Source organism: Cryptotermes secundus, unplaced genomic scaffold, assembly GCF_002891405.2.
Source record: "Cryptotermes secundus unplaced genomic scaffold, Csec_1.0 scaffold185, whole genome shotgun sequence".
Classification (NCBI taxonomy): domain Eukaryota; kingdom Metazoa; phylum Arthropoda; class Insecta; order Blattodea; family Kalotermitidae; genus Cryptotermes; species Cryptotermes secundus.
In genome coordinates this window covers 318,879-341,079 of record NW_019723299.1, presented here as the reverse complement: position 1 = coordinate 341,079, position 22,201 = coordinate 318,879, and the positions used below count along the sequence as shown (strand labels likewise).

At 38.4% G+C, this 22,201-nt stretch overlaps 1 protein-coding gene across 1 annotated transcript in view; it reads right to left on the bottom strand.

Annotated features, from left to right (window-relative positions):
• The window catches only part of LOC111861673 (kinase suppressor of Ras 1), a 68,253-nt gene continuing 46,052 nt past the window's right edge, over positions 1-22,201 (bottom strand). Inside the window, exons 16-17 of the mRNA XM_023846430.2 lie at positions 18,272-18,401; positions 1-2,568 (exon numbers count right to left, since the gene is read on the bottom strand). Coding sequence (XP_023702198.1) covers positions 2,416-2,568; positions 18,272-18,401 — 283 coding nt within the window. The 3' untranslated portion in view covers positions 1-2,415. The remainder of the gene's footprint in view (positions 2,569-18,271; positions 18,402-22,201) is intronic.

Genomic DNA, 22,201 nt, shown 5'->3' with positions numbered 1-22,201 from the left:
TCAATTTCATAACTTTTATCAGCACCTTAATTCATCATCAAAAATCAATTCAGCGGTTTCTTCTGACAAAAAATACTCAACAAAATGTGACATGCATACCTCAATTCTAGACAGTGCCTGGGAAACATTTCAATTACCTGTCTGCTGTTACATCTTTTTAGTAACATTATGATGTCTCATGGTCAACTTTTCACTTGGACTGTAAGTTGATAGGACACTAAAGGTTTTAATACAGCAATAAAATTATCACAGTGCTGAAAAAATGTTTACAATGCTTATTTCATATATGTAATTAACTTTCTTGTATTATTTGCAACAAGGTCTGATTATTTACAAGATAATAAATAATGTCTAATATACTGAAATAACAAAATTACAGATCACTGTGCTAAAAATTAAATGTAAAAAAGGGGCACAAAATAATCACAGACAAATGAATATGCATAACATGAATGAGTGATGGTACTGATGTTCAAGAGGAAAATAAATTATTAAATGGAACAACTTTCAAACTGCAGATAAAAATCACACATTTTGAATGCAAAATTTTACACTATACATACAGCAAAATGTACACAAAGCCAAACTGGCAAGTAACTGAAAGAAAAGTACATGGCAGAAGAGAGGGCAGAGGAGACAAATCAATATATGGGGTACAGAGGGCACATTATGTGAACATAATGACTTGCAAAATTTATCTTAAACTAGACAGACATTTACAAGACATTCTTCCCAGTCTTCACACATCATGTATCTGTATGTACATCTTTGGAATGTTGAAAAAAAAAACTCATGCATTCTACAGCCACCAAGAAAAAGAAGATTGCTTGCAATCTAGACAGATAGTAACAATGTGGCATCACATTCAACTTTCATGGGTTTCAAGCATCCAGTACTTGAAATATTTTCTGCCATTAGTGTATTAACAATCTGGCATACTCATCATAGATTAAGAAGAAATCATCTATACAGATAAGAGATAGTGTTTACTCCACAATAACTGTTAGCTGTTATCACAGGCTACTATAACAGTACTGTAACATGCAAATATGTGATTCTGAAGCAGAAACACCTGATGCAACAACTATTTGCAGACAGACAATCTAGAATGAAATCTCACTATTTACATAATACAATTATAACATTAATTAACAAGAATGATAATAATGTATGGCACTTCAGGTTTCAAACAATTTCCATTTCGCATTGCAGTATTGTTTATGAATGTTTCTGTTGGTCTGAGGCAGAAAGCAACATGCATACAAAGTGATTCTCACTCTTGCTGTATAATAGGCCATAGGATGAGATACCAGTATTGTAATCTGTACAAGTGAATCTGACTGCAATGAATCAAATGAAGTGACAAAATGTGATAGGCGAGAGCATCACAAAATATAAGATAAGATGTAAGACATCCTAGCAATGGGGGGGGACTGCCAAAGTTATAATTTTCAATCGTAATACTGTATGTTCTGACATTGCAACTGGGTATTCATTATACTTATAACCATATAAGAATATGATGTATTATAATTTTAACACTTTTCCTGCCAGTGAACTGACCAAGTAGGTTATGCACAATCCAATCTGTCCAATGACTAAAAGCAGAGTTTCTATTTTGTATAGTGCATACAAGCTTATATGGTTAAGAGGTGGTACTATTGTGCAAAATATCTGATTTCTGCTTCTTATGCTGAAAACTGATATCTCATTATACTCAGTTTTATAACAGCCTGGCATGCTTGCATGGCCGGCAGCAATAGACTTGGCAGTAGAAGAGTAAAATTATTGTTTGCTACACAAGAAAGGGAAGTTTAAGACGGTTCTTGCAATGTTTAACTATCCATTTTCAGTTAGCCTAGCCTGCCTCCCCCAAAAGGCATGAAACCATGGACAAAATAAAGAAACATTGTTATTTAAAACTGCTTACATCTTATTTTTTTCTGAATACAGCAAGCAGCTACTGGGGATCTTGGCTTATAAATTACTGCAAGTGCAAAGACTGAATTACCCATTATTACCTTGTTTTTAAAATGATGCTTTATCCAAAGAAGTTTTGAGTTAAAAGGTTAATTTACATGCAGTAATTGGAAGCTGAAGACCAAATTCATTGCAATATTTGCATACTCTTAACTTCACTTAAAAATATCTGGGTAATCAACCTGTTGGAATATCACAACTTGAATAATTATACTATTTATATGGTAGATAGAAGAACCAGAAACATTGAAAGACTACTTTCCTCTATACACTTATAATTCTAGCCATGTGGCTATACTTCATAATTTTCCAAATTTGGAACAATTTACATTAAACACATGTTAATGTAAGAGTTTGCCCTAGGAAAGGCATTACTGGCATGAATAATCTCCCAATCACTTCATGTATTTTCTCTTTATTATATTATTATTTATATTAAAAGACAGACTCTGCAGAACGTGAGAGGTGTATGGGGTGTGATGGACTGCGAGCCAGACGCTTCTTTGGCAACTTCTCCAGTGTCTTCAGAAGACAGGCAAAGTCAGGACGTTCACTTGGCCGATATGACCAACACAGCGTCAAGATATCCTGTTGACAAGTGCACAGCAATTTGTTCTCAGTTCTACCCACAAATATACATGCAATATGTTCCCAAATCATGGGATTAATGGAGTACATGAAGTTATCTCCAAATATTACACAACTGTACTGCCTCTTCCTGTCTCCAAAGAAAACTGCCAATTTACTCTCCTCCTTTCTGCTCAAACCATTGACAATGGTAGTGATAACAAGAAGAAAAACATCATCAGCAGCTCTATAGCTCTAATGGTGCATAGACATGTTTGTGCAAGGTAAACTATGTGATAAGGCTATTGGGAATTTATTATGACCACCAGAAAATTATCAAGTGTCATGGTCCTTGTACTCTCCATTTTCACTAAGTTTGCAAATAAGTGACAGTGAGTATGATTACATAGACAGCTGGGGCCTCAACCTACAAGAGTGCCACTTGTGAGGAGGTGTCAGAGTTCAATTACAATGTGATGGCACATGCATGGGCAGAATGGACAAGTCCACATTCCCTTAGAGAAGATTTGAGGGGTAGACAGTACAGCTCATTGGAGACGTTTTCTTCTGTGTTGAAGTGCCTCATAATGGACTTACTCACTCCACTGTCTTGTTTCCACTTCCCCTTCTTTGTGTAGGTCTGTGCCATCTCATAGTAACCAGGCTCTACATTTGCAAAGGAATGATACATCAATCAGCAGTCTACAGTTGACCTCCATAAAAAAAAAAGACTTTGTCTCTAGACACATCATCAGCTCTTTTTCCAGCTTTTGATATCAGTAAGTATGAGTTACTGTGTGTTCAGCTTAATGAAAGCCACACAGTACATACATATAAAAGGCTAAGGCGTGCAATTTATATTTATTCTGCCTTTATGTACAAGGGCTGTTCAAAAAGTAAACTCCAGTGAACTGTTAACACTGCATAATGAGAAGCTTCATAACTTGTACACTTCACCAAAATGTAATTCGAATGATCAAGTCAAGGAGGAGGATACATGGGGAAAAGAGGAATGCCTATAGAATTTTGGCAAGAAAACCAGAAGGAGAGAGACCAACAGAAAGACCTACATGTAGGTGTAAACATAATATTAAATGGAGGTTAGAGAAATTGGACTGGGTGATATGCAGTGGTTTCATCTGGCTCAGAACAGGGACCAGTGGAGGGCTCTTGTGAATGCAGTAGTGAATCTTTGGGTTTTATAAAATGTTGGGAAATTCTTGAGTCGTTGAACTACTTGCGACCTCAAGAAGGACTCAATTCCATGGAGTCAGCTAAGAGAATATGGTTAGGGCTATTAAATGAACTGGATAAGACATGCAGAGCGTGTAGTAGGCAGGTGTAAATGAGCACCATTTAACATTTTTGTCAAAAAACCTCAACAGAAAAGAATACTTGGAGATGTAATGAGATGATGATATTCAAATGTATGAGGGCTAATCAGAAAGTAACCTCTGATGAGCTGTTAACAAAATGAGCAATGAGAAAAAGACTTTATTATATACAAAAAATACGTACATACTTAAACTACCACTCAGTGTAGTCAGCACTGGCATTGAGACACTTGTCATATTGGGCAATAAGTTTTTGTATGCCTGTGTCAAAGAGGTCTGCCGCCTGTGAGCTCAGCCACGTTTTGACACATTCCATCAAGAACTCCTTATTGTTGAAGCAGTGATCTCAACCAGTTCTTTGGGTAGGTAAGGAGCAAAATCAGGGCTGTAAGGGGGGTTGTTAAATAACTAACTCCCACTTGAAATTCTCCACCAGTGTTCAAGTGTGACCAGGCGTACATGGACACGCATTGTCACAGAGGTGCACTATACCAGATGTCAGCATTCCACGCCTTTCTTATGAATGCCGTCATGCAGTTATTTTAGTGTGATGCAAAACATTTCTGAAGTTATTGTTGTCTCTTGTTGCATGAATTCCACCACCAGCACTCCCTTCCTGTCTCAGAAAACAGTTGACATCAGCTTTGTGGCAGATAAGGTTTTTTTAAAATTTTTCGGATTGTGTGAATGTGTGTGCATCCACTACTTTGTTGCTCTTTGGTTTCAACATTCACAAATAAAACACAGGTTTTATCACCTGTGATAATCACAATGTGACTGAAAATTTCATCACCATCTTTGTGGTATCACTTTAAAAAAGTCAAAGCAAAAGCCATTCTCTGCAGTTTGGGTGCACCTGTGAGCATTTTCAGAACCCATCTTGCACAAAACTTGTGACAGCCTAGCCTAACTGTGATAATCTCATACAGAACAGTGCAGGGAATTGTGGAAATTCACACAGTAGTTCTGAAATTGTGAATTACCATCTGTCACAAATTTTTTGGTCAACGCTTTGAACACACTCACTCACTCACTACAGATGGCTTGCCAACAACTCCATTCTTCATCCTGAACATTTGTTTGCCTATGCATCTTTGAACATTCTAAGCCACTGTCTTACAGTTCATTCACTCATTACATTTCGGCCATAAACCGCACATAATTCACAATGGATTTCTGCAGAAATCATGTTTTTAGCATTAAGATAGTGGATAACAGCATGAATTTCGCAGCTGGTGGGATTATCAATTGCAGGACACAACTTAACTCACTTTATACAGATAAGAACAAACACTAGGTGACTAAGTTATTTGAAGGTTATAATGCAATGAGTTATGGGACACTACCTCACATGCATGAGCTCTCCCCGTTCATATATAAGTTGCCTAAAGTAAATGGAGGTTACTTTCCAAATAGCCCTCTAATATGCCACAGTAGTCACAGTTAGCATTGCCACGCAGCAATGAGAGGTACCTACTCTTCAGCTGCCATTGCAGCCTTGACCTTTGCTGGAAACAATTTTTCATTGTCATCAGTGTGCATATTCAGTGAAACTGTCATTTAATATATAAGACTGGATCAATGGAGGGCTCATCTGTGGTAACTGTAGCTAGAAGTTCTGCCAGTTTGTTGCATTTGAACTCATTCAGAACAATGTGCAGCTGCATATTAATATAAGGGATGATGACACACATCATTGTGTGTGTGGACATTATCCAGTCTCCAAAACGTTGTGCGTTTTAAGTAAAAAACAGGATGGACAACATCCAGACACATAATAACCATATTAATATACCACCATTAAAAATTTTTTTATCCTATTAACAAGGAAACTGCTGAGTTCAACAATGTGCAGCAGGTACCTTATATAAATTTGGTAATGCTGTCTGCTCAAGAACTTCACACATTACTCCACCTGCAAAAATCTGTTTGTGAAGAATTCAAGTAATGCAGCAACAGATTATGAAAGAAACTGTCAGCTCTCAAACTTCAAGTGTTTGGAAAATGATATAAGTAAGGCGCCCTGCCTCTTCCTCCATCATTACAAAATGGGCTAAATCTAAATCTCTTTTTGTTTTTCATTTTCTCCCAGATGTTTCTGCCAAGGAAAATGAAAATTTATTACTGGATCATCAATTAAAGTAAATTTTTCTCACATGCATCATACCAACAACAAAATTAAACTTTTATGCTTCCTTATGTATGATGGTTATGAGGGCAACATTCCCTTAATAAATATTGTAATATGGCCTAATGGTTGTCTAATTTTTAAACAACAGACTTTTGAAATGGTGGTAGCTTGAGCTGGCTGGAGTTTATTTAAATGCCTGTTGATGCTCTGCGTTTAAATGTCCGTTCCTGTTAGGGCGCTTGCACTGTATTTGAAAATGCTATGCCTAATATAATTTTTATGATAAATCAATGGAATTAACTTTGTTTTTATCAGAAAAGAACATAATGTCGCATATTGTAATGTAAGTTTGGAAAATATGTAGACAGAAATTTATAAACTATTTTTAATTTTTTCTTGTAATTTTGACACATACTGTAAAAATAGTTTCCCACTTCTTCACATAGTAGTTCTGCATTATAAAATCATTCCTGCTTGTAATACTTGAAATGCTTTTGCATTCTCTGGTGCCATAAAGCAACTGGAAGCAATAAAGTCTTTTGGTTCTCTGCTGGCAAGTTTCACATTTGTGTTACACTCTGTGGATATTCTAGTCTTTCGACTAAAGGACAGAAAAGTGAAAACATGGCCTTTCAAGAAAGGCTAGAGGGAATACTCACTGTTCGCTACTTCAGTACCAAGCCCTGCCACTGCAGCTGCAAGAGAATACTGCCCTTTGTATGGTTGCAACCAAAGGCTTGCATCACAGTTGAGATACAGAAGGCATTCACTTTTCTGTGAGTTCATAGTGAATTTGAATATTGTAGTTTCATTTTCTCATACAATGGCAGTGATCACTGTTTGGAAGATGATGAAATTGAGAGGCAGTTGAAATGCAAGATATGTGACGTGGGACTGTGCTTTTTCGGGTGCTTCAAGGATTATTACACAAAGATGAGATTCAGTTGCATGACACGGGGGGATGAAGCCTGTATATACGTCAAGTAGATAACAACAAAAAATGTATTATATTGAATTTTATTATATTTAAAAATATTTAGGATTGTGCATATGCTTCTACTAATGGCATGTGCGCGAGCTTCCAATAGCGGCCTTTAAATGCATCAATGCACAAATCGGAGTACTTTGGCTATGATGACCATACTTATCAGTGTACCAACTGGTGCACTTCAGACATTAAAGGTTAAATGCCCTGCTTTCTGGGTGTCTGTCACTTGATCATGGCTTTTCCCCACAAGATCCCATTTTAACTGCAGCTGATGCACTGGCTTCCTCTTGAAATACAACTGATACTCAAGGCGATGCTGGGGTGATGAGTTTTGCAGTTGTTATTGGCTACTTCTCTCATGTTGAGTTTTTTATTGCTAGTGGGGTGGGACTAAGTCCCTTGTACTGCAGCCACTTCTGGCCTATTGTACCAGCCTCAGATGATAGGTGAGGGTGATTGTGGAGCAATTGGTGGAATGAAGATTGGCAGGGGAAACCGAAGTACTCGGAGAGAACCTGCCCCAGCGCCACTTTCTCCACTACAAATCCCACTTGACCAGACCCGGTAGTGACAGCTCTAATCCATCCACCATTAATTTTGATACTGTTTGCATCAAAATGTCCACAGTCTTATAAAACAATCATCTGACCTATTCAACAATGTTTATTCTTCCAACTATATGCTTAACCAAAATTTAATTAAATTATTCTTTGCTTAATCAGTTTTTCCCTGAATAATACACAGTATTTCCTTCTGGAAGAGCTTATTGTTTGATTTCATGAAGAGGTGTATAACTGTGATAACAGAGTTTATGATGTTTAAACAATGACATGACTTTGAACTTTCAAAAGAATGTATACGGATCGAGATTCATACTTTGCATGGCTGTAATCTATCATCTGATGTTACTGTGAACAGTGAAGTTTGGAAAATGCATTATATACCTTAAATTTTCACATTTTTATGCTTGAGGACTTCAATGTACATTGTTTTTGGCTATTTTCATCCATCCTCCTCAACAGTCCCTTTGTCCCTCCCCTTGCAAGTGTCAATATTACAGTCTCTATCAGAAAATGAACATTGTTGTGTCTCAAATTGTTCATAGTCAAGCTTCTGTTGCTCTGTTTCCTGCCAGATGCCACTAGTAATCTATGCCCTTAGATAAAATACAAATGCAGAAGAGTGCATTCATTTCACTCTGCTCCCTCTATTACGATCATGATTTTCTGCAATACAATTTGGGTAGCAAAGTTATGGTCTATTAAAAAATTTTATGGAACCTCATGCAGATGTAGCCACCAACAGTTCGAGTACTGCCCATATTGTTAGACCTGGCCATTCTCAACAGAATGTGCACTGGATCTGGTGTATTCCACAGACTGAGATTCAGATTGATGTGTATTATTACAGGGCCTTTGTCACAGTACATTGCCCACCCTCCATCACACAATGCAGCTGCAACCCATGCCCCACTATTTGCCATACTTCTCACACATAACCCAGAAGCCAGGTCTAATACCATGGCATATACATGGTAGCAATCTTGTCCTGTTCTTGTGAGTGACAGTGAATCATTCAGTACAAATGAAGATCAACATCTTTCATCTGAAACTAATGTTCCTTCTGATGACATATTAAAACATGTATGGCACAAAACTGACTTGAAAGTGAATGATGAGAAGTTCCTTGAAACTACATGATTAAATATAATTTTTAATAACCCTGATGGTGTTACTGAAGTGTCAATATTAATACAATATTACACTTTTAATCATATTTTAACCTAGGCATCTTAATATATTAATGTGCTTTTATTTAACCTTATTTATCATATTTAGGTGTATACAAAAGAACTAATCATTTAACTGAAATATACTGAAGTATGTGAAATATAAGAGCTGTAATTATGAACCAAATGTGAACACAGCAATCACAAGGAGACTCTGTGGATCAAAATTTTTGTATTTGCATGACTATATTTATTGCCTGAATGTGATGAAGGCTTCGTACATGAAACTTCACTGTACAACTAAAGCCACACAGCAGGAAGGGATACAAAAAGTTCTTTATGTATTAAACAAAGGCAGTTCCTCTGTTAGAAATAACAGATCAACAGCCATTCTTACTAATGTTTCTAAAGCCTTTCAATTAATTATACAAGACCACATTTTTCATTTCTCAAATTCTAAAAGAGATTTTCCTTAGTAAGGATTTATCAAACCTAAATCTAATTTGGCCACCTTCCTTCATTTTCCTAAACAGTTTAGTTTGGTCATAAGATCAGGCTGATTCTATTTACTTTAATCTTATCAATTTTTCTGACCTTGCTTCTTTACAAGCTTAAGAGTGATAAGATGTGTGTTATTTGTCCGTTGTCTTATTGTATAGAGTAGAGCAGAGGAAATGCATGTTTTTCACATAAGAATAACTTTGTTCATATTCAAGATAAACCCTTTCTAATTACACCAAGAAGGTATTTTAATGCATTATTAACTTACATTACATACAGAAAATAATGTTAGTCAGATGACGTCCTTCTTGCTGGACACACATTTAGAGCCTCTCCTCAAAATTCTGCATCACATTCTCCAACATGTCTTCTGGCACAGCTGCGATATCTTGACGAATGGAGAATTTCAGTTCTTGGATTGTTCATGGTCTGTTCGTGTACACTCTTGTCTTCAGGTATCCCCACAAAAAGAAGCACAAACCGATAGATCAGGGGAGTGTGGGGGCCAAGAAACATCACCAAAATGGGAGATCACATGCTGGGGGAGTATGCGTCGAACAACTTCCATCGATGCTCTCACCATGTGAGCTGTGGCACCATCCTGTTGGAACCACAACTGTCTCATGTTTACCCGGAGTTCTGGATGCAGGATGTTGTTTGATGCATGTTCTCCCAATATGTGATCTCCTGTTTTGGTGATGTTCCTTGGCCCCTGTGCTCCCCTGTTCTATCGGTTTGTGACTTTTTTGTGGGGATACCTCAAGGCAACAGTGTACATGAACAGACCACGAATGATCCAAGAGCTGAAACTCTCGATTCGTCAAGAAATCGCAGCTGTGCCGGAAGACATGTTGGAGAATTCAAAGCAGAATCTTGAGGAGAGGCTCAAAATGTGTGTCCAGCAAGAAGGATGTTATGTGATTGACAATATTTTCCGTACATAATGTAAGTTAAAAATGCATTAAAGTACCTTCTTTTTGGTGTAATTAAAAAGGTTTTATCTTGAAAATCTACAAAGTTATTGTTATGTGAAAAACATGCATTTCCTCTGCTCCAGCCTGTAGTACCACTGCCATTGGGTGAAACCCCATTTGCAGTTAAATAATAATAATAATTACATAAGTGTAGCAAAGCAACATGAAGGGAAAATGAGAACATAACATTGCACATTCATTACTGTTAGTTTATTATATAGTATGTTTCACTTTTCGTTTGTGTGCTGTGTTTTGTTTGTACGTGTTTATGTGTTATTTGTCTGTTGTCTTATGGTAGTACCATTGCCACCAGGTGAAAACCCATTTGCAGTTAAATAATAATAATAATAATAATAATAACAACAATAATAATAATAATAATAATAATAATAATAATAATAATAAATTATCTTCTGAGTACTTAAATTAGCCCTGTAGCTATTGAGGCACCAAACTTTCATATTTAACCTTTAAACGCCAGACTTCGAAACAGTGGTAAGCTTGATCTGGCCAGAGTTTATTTAAATGTCCGCTGCTGGTTCTCATTTAAATGCCCGTTCCTACTCTACGTTTAAATGTCCGTTCCTGTTAGGCGCTTAATCAATTTTAAGCCTTGTGTTTATATCAGAAAAGAACATAGTGTCGCATATTATAACAGAAGATTTGAAATTTTTAATACAAAGTGTTATACTCTATTTTCAATTTTTTGTCTTTTAATTTTGATGCGTACTGCAAAAATGGTTTCCCAGTTCTTCACAGAGTTGTTCTGCATTAAAAATTCATTTCTGTTTGTAAAACTTGACAAATTTTAGCATTCTCTGGTGTCATGAAACAAATGGAGACAATAAAATCATTTGGTCTTCTGCTAGCGCTGCTTACACACTTCGGATTTTCGAATACTTGACTGAAGGTCAGAAGAATGAAAGAATGGCTATTCAAGAGAAAGCTATAGGGGTCTCCTCTTCAGTGCTAAGACCTTCCGTTAGGGCTGCAAAACCTTATTGCCCTTTCTATTTGAATGAACAGACAGCTGCATCGTGGCTGAGATACAGAGCGTGATCTGTTTTGTGTGCGTTCGTAGTGAAATCGACTACTGTAGTTTCATTTGAACCTATATATACATCAAGAAGGTAACAACAAAAAAGGTATGTACATCGAATTTTACAATATATTTTTAACATACCTATCTGCAGAATCTGCAATAAAATTACTGGTTTGTGGATAAGTTTTGGCATAACTCATACGCATATTTTTATTTGCTGTTGTTCAGCTAGGTATTATTTTAATTCCTCTATTATGGTTTTACTCAAGTCGGTCTGGTAATTACTACATTTAAAAATAAATATTTAGGACTGTGCATGCGCTTCTACTAGCGGCGTGTGCGCGCACTTCCACTAGTGGAGTTGAAATGCCTGACTGGCCAAAATTGGGTACTTTGGCCACAACGACCTTACTCATGACTGGCACAAACGGGGCACTTCGGCACTTAAAGGTTAAGTACATTTTTCTGACGTGCTTCAATCGCCTTGTATTATGCTGCTTGGCATTCCCCGAGAGTCAGTTTTGTTATGTTTGGTTTTTAAATTCCAAATATATTTTTAATGGTAATCAATAAAAGTTTCTCATGTTATCAAACCTCCCTGTGACTGTATGGTTCTACAATCTAATGTTGATTATGTATGCAATTGGTGTTGGTTATTTATATGGAACCTATCTATAAAGGTGCATTTACATTGGCTGATCTGAGTTGCACACATACTGAACAGCTAGCCAAATAAAAATCTGCATTTAAATTCTCACCTGTCCCCTTTTTTCAGTTCTGCACACAAGAATTGCAGCCAAAAAAAAAAAAAGCAGACCAGTGATCAATGTGACAATGAGAATAAGTAAGAGTGAGACTGTGCATGTTTACACAATTTAGTTGTGCAGCAATGATAAGACCAAACAAAAGCAGAGACTTTCTACTTTAGCTGAGTAAACCTCTCAGCAACTGACTGCACTGAAACACTGTGCTGTTCAACTCAGATTATCAAATATAAATGCACCTTATCTACTTCATCAAATAGAAACGAACAGAATAGAAATCATATCGAAGCATGGTTTCAATTCTCAATTCTGGTTATGTGGCTAAAGCCATGTGATCAACCAATGTAAATGCACTTTAAGTGATGCTGTTCTGCAGTAGGTAGGTGAAATGTGTTTCATTAGCTGTAGCTCTTGAGTTGAGGCTGAGATGGAGGATGGGTTTTAATAATGAAGTTTCACCCATGGAATACCATGGCCATGACCACTGTGTACCTTCTTGTAGTTCTCTGTAATGAGTATACCTAAATGAGCATATCATTTTATCTCCTCTTTCTCTTTCACATATGCCACAGTGGACCTTCGAAAGCGAGCACTGTACTGTTTAACGACTGTTTTTACAAATTTCATTATACTGATTATATTTCTTTTTAAAGTGGGATTGATTTTTATTGCTTTAAACTCACATTTTACTTACAATGGTACCTGTTAGACATTTTTACATAAACATATAAAATAAATAAGTTGGGTCCAGAAATAAATTTTGTTTTATTGATTATTTTGTTACTCCGGTGTTCAATAAAATATGTCACTGCACAAGAAGTCTGCAGTTACTGTTTCCTGGTCCTAAATAAACATTAGCAAATGGTGTTTCTACCTTCTCAAATTAGTAAATATTCACACCTTCAAAACAGAGAGGAAACTGTAGTCAGTGTATGAATTTTTAATCCATTTATGAGATCTTAAGTTCTTATGGTGGTGCAGATTCAAATTGTGGTCTTCTTGTTTATGACACTGTGTAGTCTTGTGGGTGGGTATCAACATTTTAGGGGAAAATATTGGCTCCCTCTTCAGGGAAAACTGGGACAGTAGTTTCCTCCAAAGCCCACCTATCATACTGCATATGGTCATAACCTCAAAGAGAACATGAATCATAATTCACTACTCTGGCAAAATGGAAAACATGTCAAAGCATGACACATTGTGTCCAGTACACCTGCCATTTGTGCCAAAAAGTTTGGAAACCACTAGATTAGACAAAGCAGATGAATTGTAAACAATACTTCGAGACTGTCGCAAAAAGAGTAATATCAATTGTTTTTATTAATACTAAACTAATAACACCAAAGTCCATTAATGATTCATTTATTACTATCATACAAGGTGGTTCAAACATGACTGGGACTGATTTGTGTGTAAACAAGCCGCACTGCGCAGCAGCTGTGCGACCTTGAGAGAGTGAAACCATAAACTTCACCCTCCCTCCTGTTAGGGTTAGAACCTGTTCAGTCCTGTCTGGGAGTTGCTAGAGTGATGAGTGAACAGAAGGTACCACAGAGCGTGAAACAACGCATTGTGTTCAAATTCCGCGTTGGAGAAAACGTCCCATCCGCTGAAATTCACCAGACTCCAACAACAGTATGGGGAAGAGTGTCTCTCATGGACCCGTGTGTTTGAGTGGTGTAAGTGCTTCAGAGAGGGCAGAGGGCGCGTTTAGAATGAACCGCACGATTGTTGGCCGCGAACATCCATCACCGAGCCAAACACTGATTGTGCAGATGCGCTTATTCATGAGAATAGGCACATCACTATCAAGGAACTTGGAGCAATGCTGTCCATCAGTGTTGGTAGTGTAGAAGACATCGTGAAATACCACCTGCACCATCACATGGTGAATGCACGGTGGCTACCATGCACTTTGACAGACGTGAACAAAATGGTGGGCATGCAAGCTGCCAGTCGTCTCCTACAGCAGTTTGAAGAGGAAGGTGATGCATTTTTGAAGTCTATAGTGACCATCGATGAAACGTGGGTGCACTACTTCATTCCCGAGTCCCAGCAGTCATCACACGAGTGGTGGCATACCAGTTCTCCCAAACCCAAGAAAACGCGGAGGAGCCATTCGGCAGGAAAAGCGATGGCAACTCTTCTGGGACTGGCAGGGGGTTATCCATGTAGACTTTCTGACAGATGCCAGAGCAGTCAATGCAGCTTATTACTCAGACCTCCTGGCAACAGACGTGAAGGAAGAGATCTGATCTAAGTGGAAGACATGTGGAAAGCGGGTAGCCTTCCTTCAAGACAATGCACGCCCCCATACGGCCAAAACAACAATGGAAACCCTCCGGAAACTGAAATGGAACCTTCTGACATATCCACCGTACAGTCCTGATTTGGCCCCAAGTGATTTCTACCTGTTCGGAAGGCTCAAATCAGACTTGCAAGGCATGCGGTTTGTGGATGACGCCGCCGTCATCCAGACTGTTCGGGAGTTGATACGCCTCCAACCACAAGCCTTTCTTGGAAAGGGCATCAGGATGCTTCCAGAACATTGGAAAAAATGTGTAGACTCTGGAGGGGAGTAGGTTGAAGACTGACATGTGCAAGTAAGTGTTTGGCAATTATGTTTTTTTTTTATAAATCAGTCCCGGTCATATTTGAACCACCTTGTATTTCACTTACACTCAGAACAGCTATAAAATGTGTATTGGTGTTGCATGTTTTAAATTTTTAAATCTGATTAAACATCAAAGACTGTACTATAATGACCTGAAGGTTAAAAACTGTTCAAACCAAGTTATCATTGCATTAGTTACACTTTTACAAGATCTCTATTAGACTTGGAGCTTTTGTGGCAAACCAAAGTGATACAATCTTCTTGGGCAATCTGCAACATTAATCTAGAGCAGAAGTCTACTGTTTCAGAGACCATCTCTGTCTCCATCATCAGGGAATGATATGAGTAATTATCAGTGTACATGTATCTACAGATGCACAGAGATCACACTTTCACTGAACAGGTTGGCACAGTGGTCATGCTCTTAACTCATATTTGGGAGGTGCTCAGTCTGAATCTTGGCTGGTGTATCAGCCACTTGACCGAGGATTTCCTCAGTTTTCCTCAGTGACCCCAGGCAACTGCCAGGACAGTACCTTGATCAGGCCACAACCCTTTCCTTTCAAATTCTATCCAATTTATCATTTATCTATCATCCTACCATTCAAGACAATATAGTATAAACAACACCATAAAAGACCTGTAAATAAGAGACCCCACCTTCAATGTCAACCATTCATCATCTATAAATGGGTTGCAGGCAGACTTGAATGTGAACCCATCCCAACATTAACATCAAAAGATGCTGCTGTGCCTGGAACACCAAGTTAGTGCAACTATCTTGTCTGAATGCACTTAAGTGTCTGTTTCGAACATGATCTGGCTTTCTGGAGCAGGGTAACGCATTGAACCCTCTCCTGTGGTAGTGATATAACTGTTTGAAGCATGAACATGATGGGTACCAGGATCAGCCGAGTATGAATTCATTATATTTTTGATGTGTAGTCTGATCTCAATCACCTTCTTCACTGGACAATCAATGTACCCTGTGGTTCTGGCCAGTATGATTTGTCTTGTAGAATTCATTGTATGGCATGGTTCAGCATCATTTTCAGCATTTGTCCAGTCGGACAGATGCAAAGAACATGCCTTTTAAATGCAAATCCATCAAGCAAAAGAATTCAGTATAGCAGAACAGTACAGAAGGAGCCAGAGGATAGGTATTAATGAGATACCTTTCTAGCCAGAATTACACAACAATTTCAGTTGAGTTAATACATTACACTAAGCTGGGACTGTACCCTGTCACCAACATGCTCCACAAGGCCATATAACATACAAAGTAAAAGTTAAACAAAATTCACAGAGGGCAATGCTGAATGAGTTTCTCCACATTAGAGAGCCAGATCTCATTCACAAGTTAAGCAGCATTGGCGCATGCGACAGTGTAGTGGGTTGAGGCACTATGCTACAAGCCGGAAGGTCAAGAGTTCGAGTCTCGATGAGGTGGATTTTTTTCAATTTACCTAATCCTTCCAGCAACACTATGGGCCTAAGGTTGACTTAGCCTCTATCAGAAATGAGTACCAGGAATCTTCCTGGGGAGGGGGGGGGTAAAGGGCGGCTAGCACGTAAGGCTGACAACCTTACCACCATCTGTGAGCCAACTGTCTACAGAAAATGTGGAAGACCTGATATCTCACAACCCTATGGGCCTTCACAGCTTGTTACAGGGATAGCGTTACCTTTCTTTTTAAGCAGCATCAGCCAAATTAATGTCAAATGGATTACTCTTAACTCAGTTTTCCATGTAGAGCAAGAATGAGCTATGTGGTACTGAGAAGGGTTTACCTGAACCTTTCTGCTATTTTTTTCAATGGTCAATGGCTGACCTTGAAGTTAGGGCCTCAAAGGATAAATAAATAAATAAACTGAACCATAGTATTTGTCCTCCAATCTCCTCAGCTTTCTGAATTTCCAAGAGGTATGCTATCACAATTCTGCAAGCATTTGCCTCCCCCATTCAAGCTGTGTGTGTGTGTGCCAATCATATCTTAACAACATCAGAAGACCAGTATTATAAATCATGAAGTTCTTGATAAGTAATATCCTAAACTGCATATTTACTTCATTCCTCTCATGTCCAAATATTTTTCAGAGGATCTTAGAAACACTTGCAATTTATCTTCTTCTCTTAAGGACACCATATTTGAGGAGTACTATCTTCTGGGACATTCCACTCTGTAGTGTTGTAGAAATTTATCAAAATTTCATACAAATGTACCAGCTCCATCTTCAGAGTCAAAGAATAAGCCAAGCAAGCAAGGAGCTTATTCCTCGACCCTAAAGCCGGAAGCAGTACATTCATCCCAGTGATCAGTAAACTTCTACCAGACTACATGATATAACATCCCAGTCACTACCATGCGAACCTCAATCCTCAGAGACTATATTTCATCAATAAACAATCAGATGTCAAACTTACTGCTTTATATACACTGATCTGGAGCTCTTTGCAAAGTAAATAGAATGAAATGAATGATGATAAACACCAACACCATAACAATTCGATGAAAACCTGATTACACCACTAAAACTGATCCTCAGAAAATGACAGAATACTTATTTTTACATTTAGTGAACATGCAGCTGTACCAAAAAATTATGACAGAGTGTACTTCCACAAGCAGGCTGCCTTGAGTATGCTATTATATCTAGTGTTACATACTATATGCGAAGCAGTTCAGTGAAGATGTTTACAACATGGTTTGCTACTTTTTAAAAGAGCAACTGAAGAGAACAATTTGGATGAACTTTTGTGTCAAATCTGGTAAAGCAGTTTCTGAAACGCATGACATTATAGCCTTTGGAGAAGGTGCTTCATCAAAAGCACAATTTTCAAGATTCAAAGAAATTTCTATGGAAGATGAAAAATGTTGTGGATGGCTATATCCCAACAAAATGGATAAAAACATTTCTTATCAAATATGGGTTTACGGACATGATTAGGAATCAGAATAGAAATTGTCAAAATGTAAATCTCTGCAGTCACCATGCCCAAAGAAGGCCAGACAAATCTTACCAAATACCAAAGGCAAACTGCTTTTCATTTTTAACGTGAAAGGGCCGTGTATCACAGATTCATTCACCAGGCCAAACAGTCAATCCACAGTACTACAAAGATCTACAGGAAAATGTCCTGAGAAAAGGCAAAATGGAAATTAGCTGGTTCATCACTACAGTGCAGCCATTTACACTACACTGCTGTCTATTCTACAATTCATGACTGAGAACAAAATGGCTGAGGTGAGGCTCTCTTACTCTCCAGATCCCTTTGACTTCTTGTTTTCAAGAATGAAACTGAAGCTGAAGGAAATGATATCCAATAATTTGAGCTTCAGAAAACTTTACAGCTGGTACTCGAAGCATTATAAAAGAATTTCTAATGTGCTTGGGCATAATGGGAGAATTGTATGGTTTGTTTATGAACTCCTATAGAGAGTACTTTGAAGGCAACATGAAGCAATATTTAGCAGACCGCCTAAAGAAATCTTTATTTAAATTTACATTCTTACTTTGCATGCCACCATCAGTGGCTTTGCCAAAAATTCAAACCATGTGATTATAATAATTAAATCTAAAATATTATCATACTATTAAATAGTTTAAATAAAATAAACTTTAAGTACAAACCCTTGGGTCCTCACCTTGACATCTCTAGATGCTTGAAGATTTGCCAGTGACTGCTTCATTCCCTTACCAACTTGCCAGATAATGGCTTCTGGAGGCTGGGCCTTGAATGGCCATTCCCCACAAAGTAATTCATACCACACAGTTCTGAAATAAATACAATATACCATGTGTATTGTTTTCTTTACATAACCTTTTGAGTTTCAGCTGGAAAACTTTGGAATGAATTAACTAAAACTTACTGACTTTAAATTCTGCAATGAATAAAGAACTTACAAAATACAGATATGGATACAGAGTTAAATGTTCAATAATAGGTTGGATGCCTAAGCTGACTATGCTTTTTGTGAAACCACCATTCAGAGCATGGTAGTCATCATTACAACCATCATTCACCAGGCTGGACTACTATAGAACAAAGCCTTCTCCAGCCTTCTCTCTCCCCTATCAAGTGCTTCTGTTGGATTGTATATGGATCCATTCTTTCTCTGCTGTCCCACATTTGATCTCTCCACCTTACCCATGGTCTTCTCAATGGTCATCTATTTAATATAATTTTGTAAAGCTCTCATCCATATCCCACAAATGTCCACATCGCTGTATCCTAATTTCACCATTTCTTGTTTCTCTGTTAACCTTTATTGTGCAAGTCGTGCACTCACATTTGGTTGAGTGAAGCTTCCATTTGAAATGTCATAAAATAAACTGTATTTAGTACAATTTNTATGTAAGATTTGAGGCTTTCATGGCGGTGACTATGAAGAAAGCAGTCTTCTGGGATTTGGCACCGTGTATATGTGGTGTTAACCGACGTTTCGGAGGAACGTATCGCTTCAATCTTCATCTTCTACCCTGAAGATGGGGGCGATACGTTCCTCCGAAACGTCGGTTAACACCACATATACACGGTGCCAAATCCCAGAAGACTGCTTTCTTCATAGTCACCGCCATGAAAGCCTCAAATCTTACATATTGTTCTGATTGTTTTCACATATTTCAGTAATTTTTCTTTGAAATGAGGGAGAAATACAACTCTACTTTCAACTGTGTCATCTGTGGTAATTACTTCCTTCCTGTTTGCATATGTTGGTCCTTTTCCTGCTCTAAAACACAGAATGGACAAGGTCTAATAGCAAAGTGAATAATACAGTCTCAGTTTCGTTTCTTAGAATTCTCTTCTGTGAAACATTTCACACTGTACAGCAATCCTAATGGCTCCAAATTTAAAAAGAGTGGCCTAAAACATATACTCCTACAGGTCGGTTTATGCCACTATAATCCAAAGTGCCTCATTTCAAGAGGGGAGTTGAGGGTGAGGATGTGTGTATGTGTGTTTTTAGAGGCACCTCAACATCCCGGTATTGTGGACAGCATCTATTACTGACAATTCAGACTTCATGGCAGAGCCGTACATGAAGCTGCCTGTCTCTCTCAGAGATGATCAAGGAATGGTAAAGTCAAAGTATCACTGTCTCGTCTCCACCTGCCACTCAAAACTCTTAAAATATTGAGTGACCTCTTGCTCTTAACACAAAGCCATCTCAAGTGAAGTTCCCATGTAAGTCACCCGGCAAGGCAGTGGTGCAGAAACTAGAAAACTGGAGCAGAGGCAGAGGCACTGTCATTATGGAACAGATAAGGGCGAGGATGTAAACCCCTCCAGTGAACACTGGCTCTTTGCTGCAGAGAAGGAAAATCCATTCTGCATAACCACTGTGACAAATGATTTGGGGCAAACTGTAGCTGGTGTTCTATGGTGACCATGCTCCAGGAAATGTAATCAACATACAATGACATTGAGACAGACCAACCATGTTAACCATCCCACTGATGGCTACTACAAACAGGATGACATTTAAAACAGATCCTTCTGGTACTCTTTTTTGTTTTGGGATAAACAGTAGAGCAGACACTGCTGAAAAAACGTGGAAGTGACAATCATGGACAAAGCTCAAATGAAATAGTTGCAGCCAACCACAAAGATTCAACTGATCAAGGGTCTTGATGATACCATATCACCAAGTCATGTCATGTGCCTTTGCCAAGTTGAAGAAGACTGCAACAAGGTGTTGGCACGAGGAAACAATTCTGGATATAGTGCTCTAGGTTCACGTGGTGGTCAAGGGTATTTCTGTAGCACTGAAACCCAGGGTGAACACTCACATGTAGATTTATTATCCAGAAGCCAGAAAAGTCTATGGTTCCGAATACACTCAGTGGTCTTACAAACACGACTAGTCTGACCAACAGACTGATAACTTCTTGGGAGAGTCCTCCTTACCTGATTTTGGTAGACAATTGCCACTACTCTCCAGGAACCAGATGGAACCAAGTTCCCTGACCATTTACCACTGTACATGGACAGCAAAAACTTCTTGTCTGTAGCTGGAATGTGAGAGAGCATTTAGTTATGGATACTGCTGGGACCCAGGGATGTACTGCTGACAGCAATCTAATGCCGTAAGAAGTTCGTCCAAACGAAACCCCACAACATATGGATCAGGGAGCAGAGGGCCAAAGTTTAGTGGACAATGCTTCTATGTTGTCTTTCAGAAGCTTAAAAGATGCATCAATATTTTTGAACTAAACAGAGAGGTAAAATCAGTGCTAACCGTGTTGGCGATGTCTGTCTGGGATGTAATGGTAGCACTGCAAACTCATATGCCAGGTATGGAAGTGCCACTGCATTTATTTGACAAGTGCCACAGTTTCTTCCAGATAACAGGCTGATCTGAAGTGTCTAGATTCTATACAATTACCATAAACTAGGCGTGAAGTACATCTTTGTTCGGTGTATCCAAAACTCTGGCACCAAAAGCACTACATAAGGTTTTGAATGTTTCGGGTGAAGAGACAACCTCTCATAACTGTCAAGTATTTAAATGGGCAGGGTAGGAACTTCACAGGTCAGAAACATGGTCTGATGAGGGAATGGCTTGCTGCCTCTCTTCCCAATCAACCTATATGCTTTAGAAACAAACAAGCAAGCAAAGATTAGCTAGATCCCCTTACCTGACACGCTATCTCTAGTTCATTGTTTCAGTTACCAGGATAACCGAAGGATGTGTGCCTCTCAACGTTTATAACATGAGGACTGAGGAGTATGGTGTTAAGGAAGCTCTCTGCTTATTTTTTATTACACACTTTATATTCTATAAAAAATACCTTAACAAAGTTGGCATATTTCTCCAAAAGCATTTCAGGACCCTAGATTAAGTGGCGCCCGTCACGGTAGCCGAGAGGTCTAAGGCGTGCACTGTCTTCGCTCGCTCGGAAGCTGGGATCATGGGTTCGAATCCCACTCAGGGCATGGATGTTTGTGTGCGTTTTTCTGTGTTTGTCTACAGGTAGAGGCCTTGCGACAAGCTGATCACTCGCCCAAGGAGTCCTACCGTATGTGTAAGATCTAGTAAACCGAAGTGAAATGGAGAGTTTCATGGAGGTAGGCCTAGACCCAAATTGGGGCTGTAGCGCTACAGAAAAGAAAAAGTGGCACAAGTGTCACTTCAACCTCAGAAGTCTGTTCACAATGCTGTTGTAACCAGTTGCAGGGAATTAAAATTACGGCTTGTAGTGCTCTCTAATGACACAATGTCCATACCACATTTCATAAGGGCCTACTATTTTTCCCTCAGGAAGGAAAATAAATTATAAACACAGGGAAAAAAGGTCATATTCCTTGTCTAACAGTTACTATTGTGACAACTTTCTTTCTTATTATTGGCATATTTCACTGCATTAGCATCTTTCACCTGAAGGTGTCATATACTACCCTGATACACAGCATTTCTTGAAACTGTGGACAACTGACCGAGATGAGATGCCTTCATAGCCCATCTTTATCTATTCCTTAAGTAATGCTTCAGACTGTTTCTTTATTTTCCTGTCTGAAATCAGGCAGTTTCCAGACGGCAACCACATCCTATAATGGTGATGCAGATAATTTC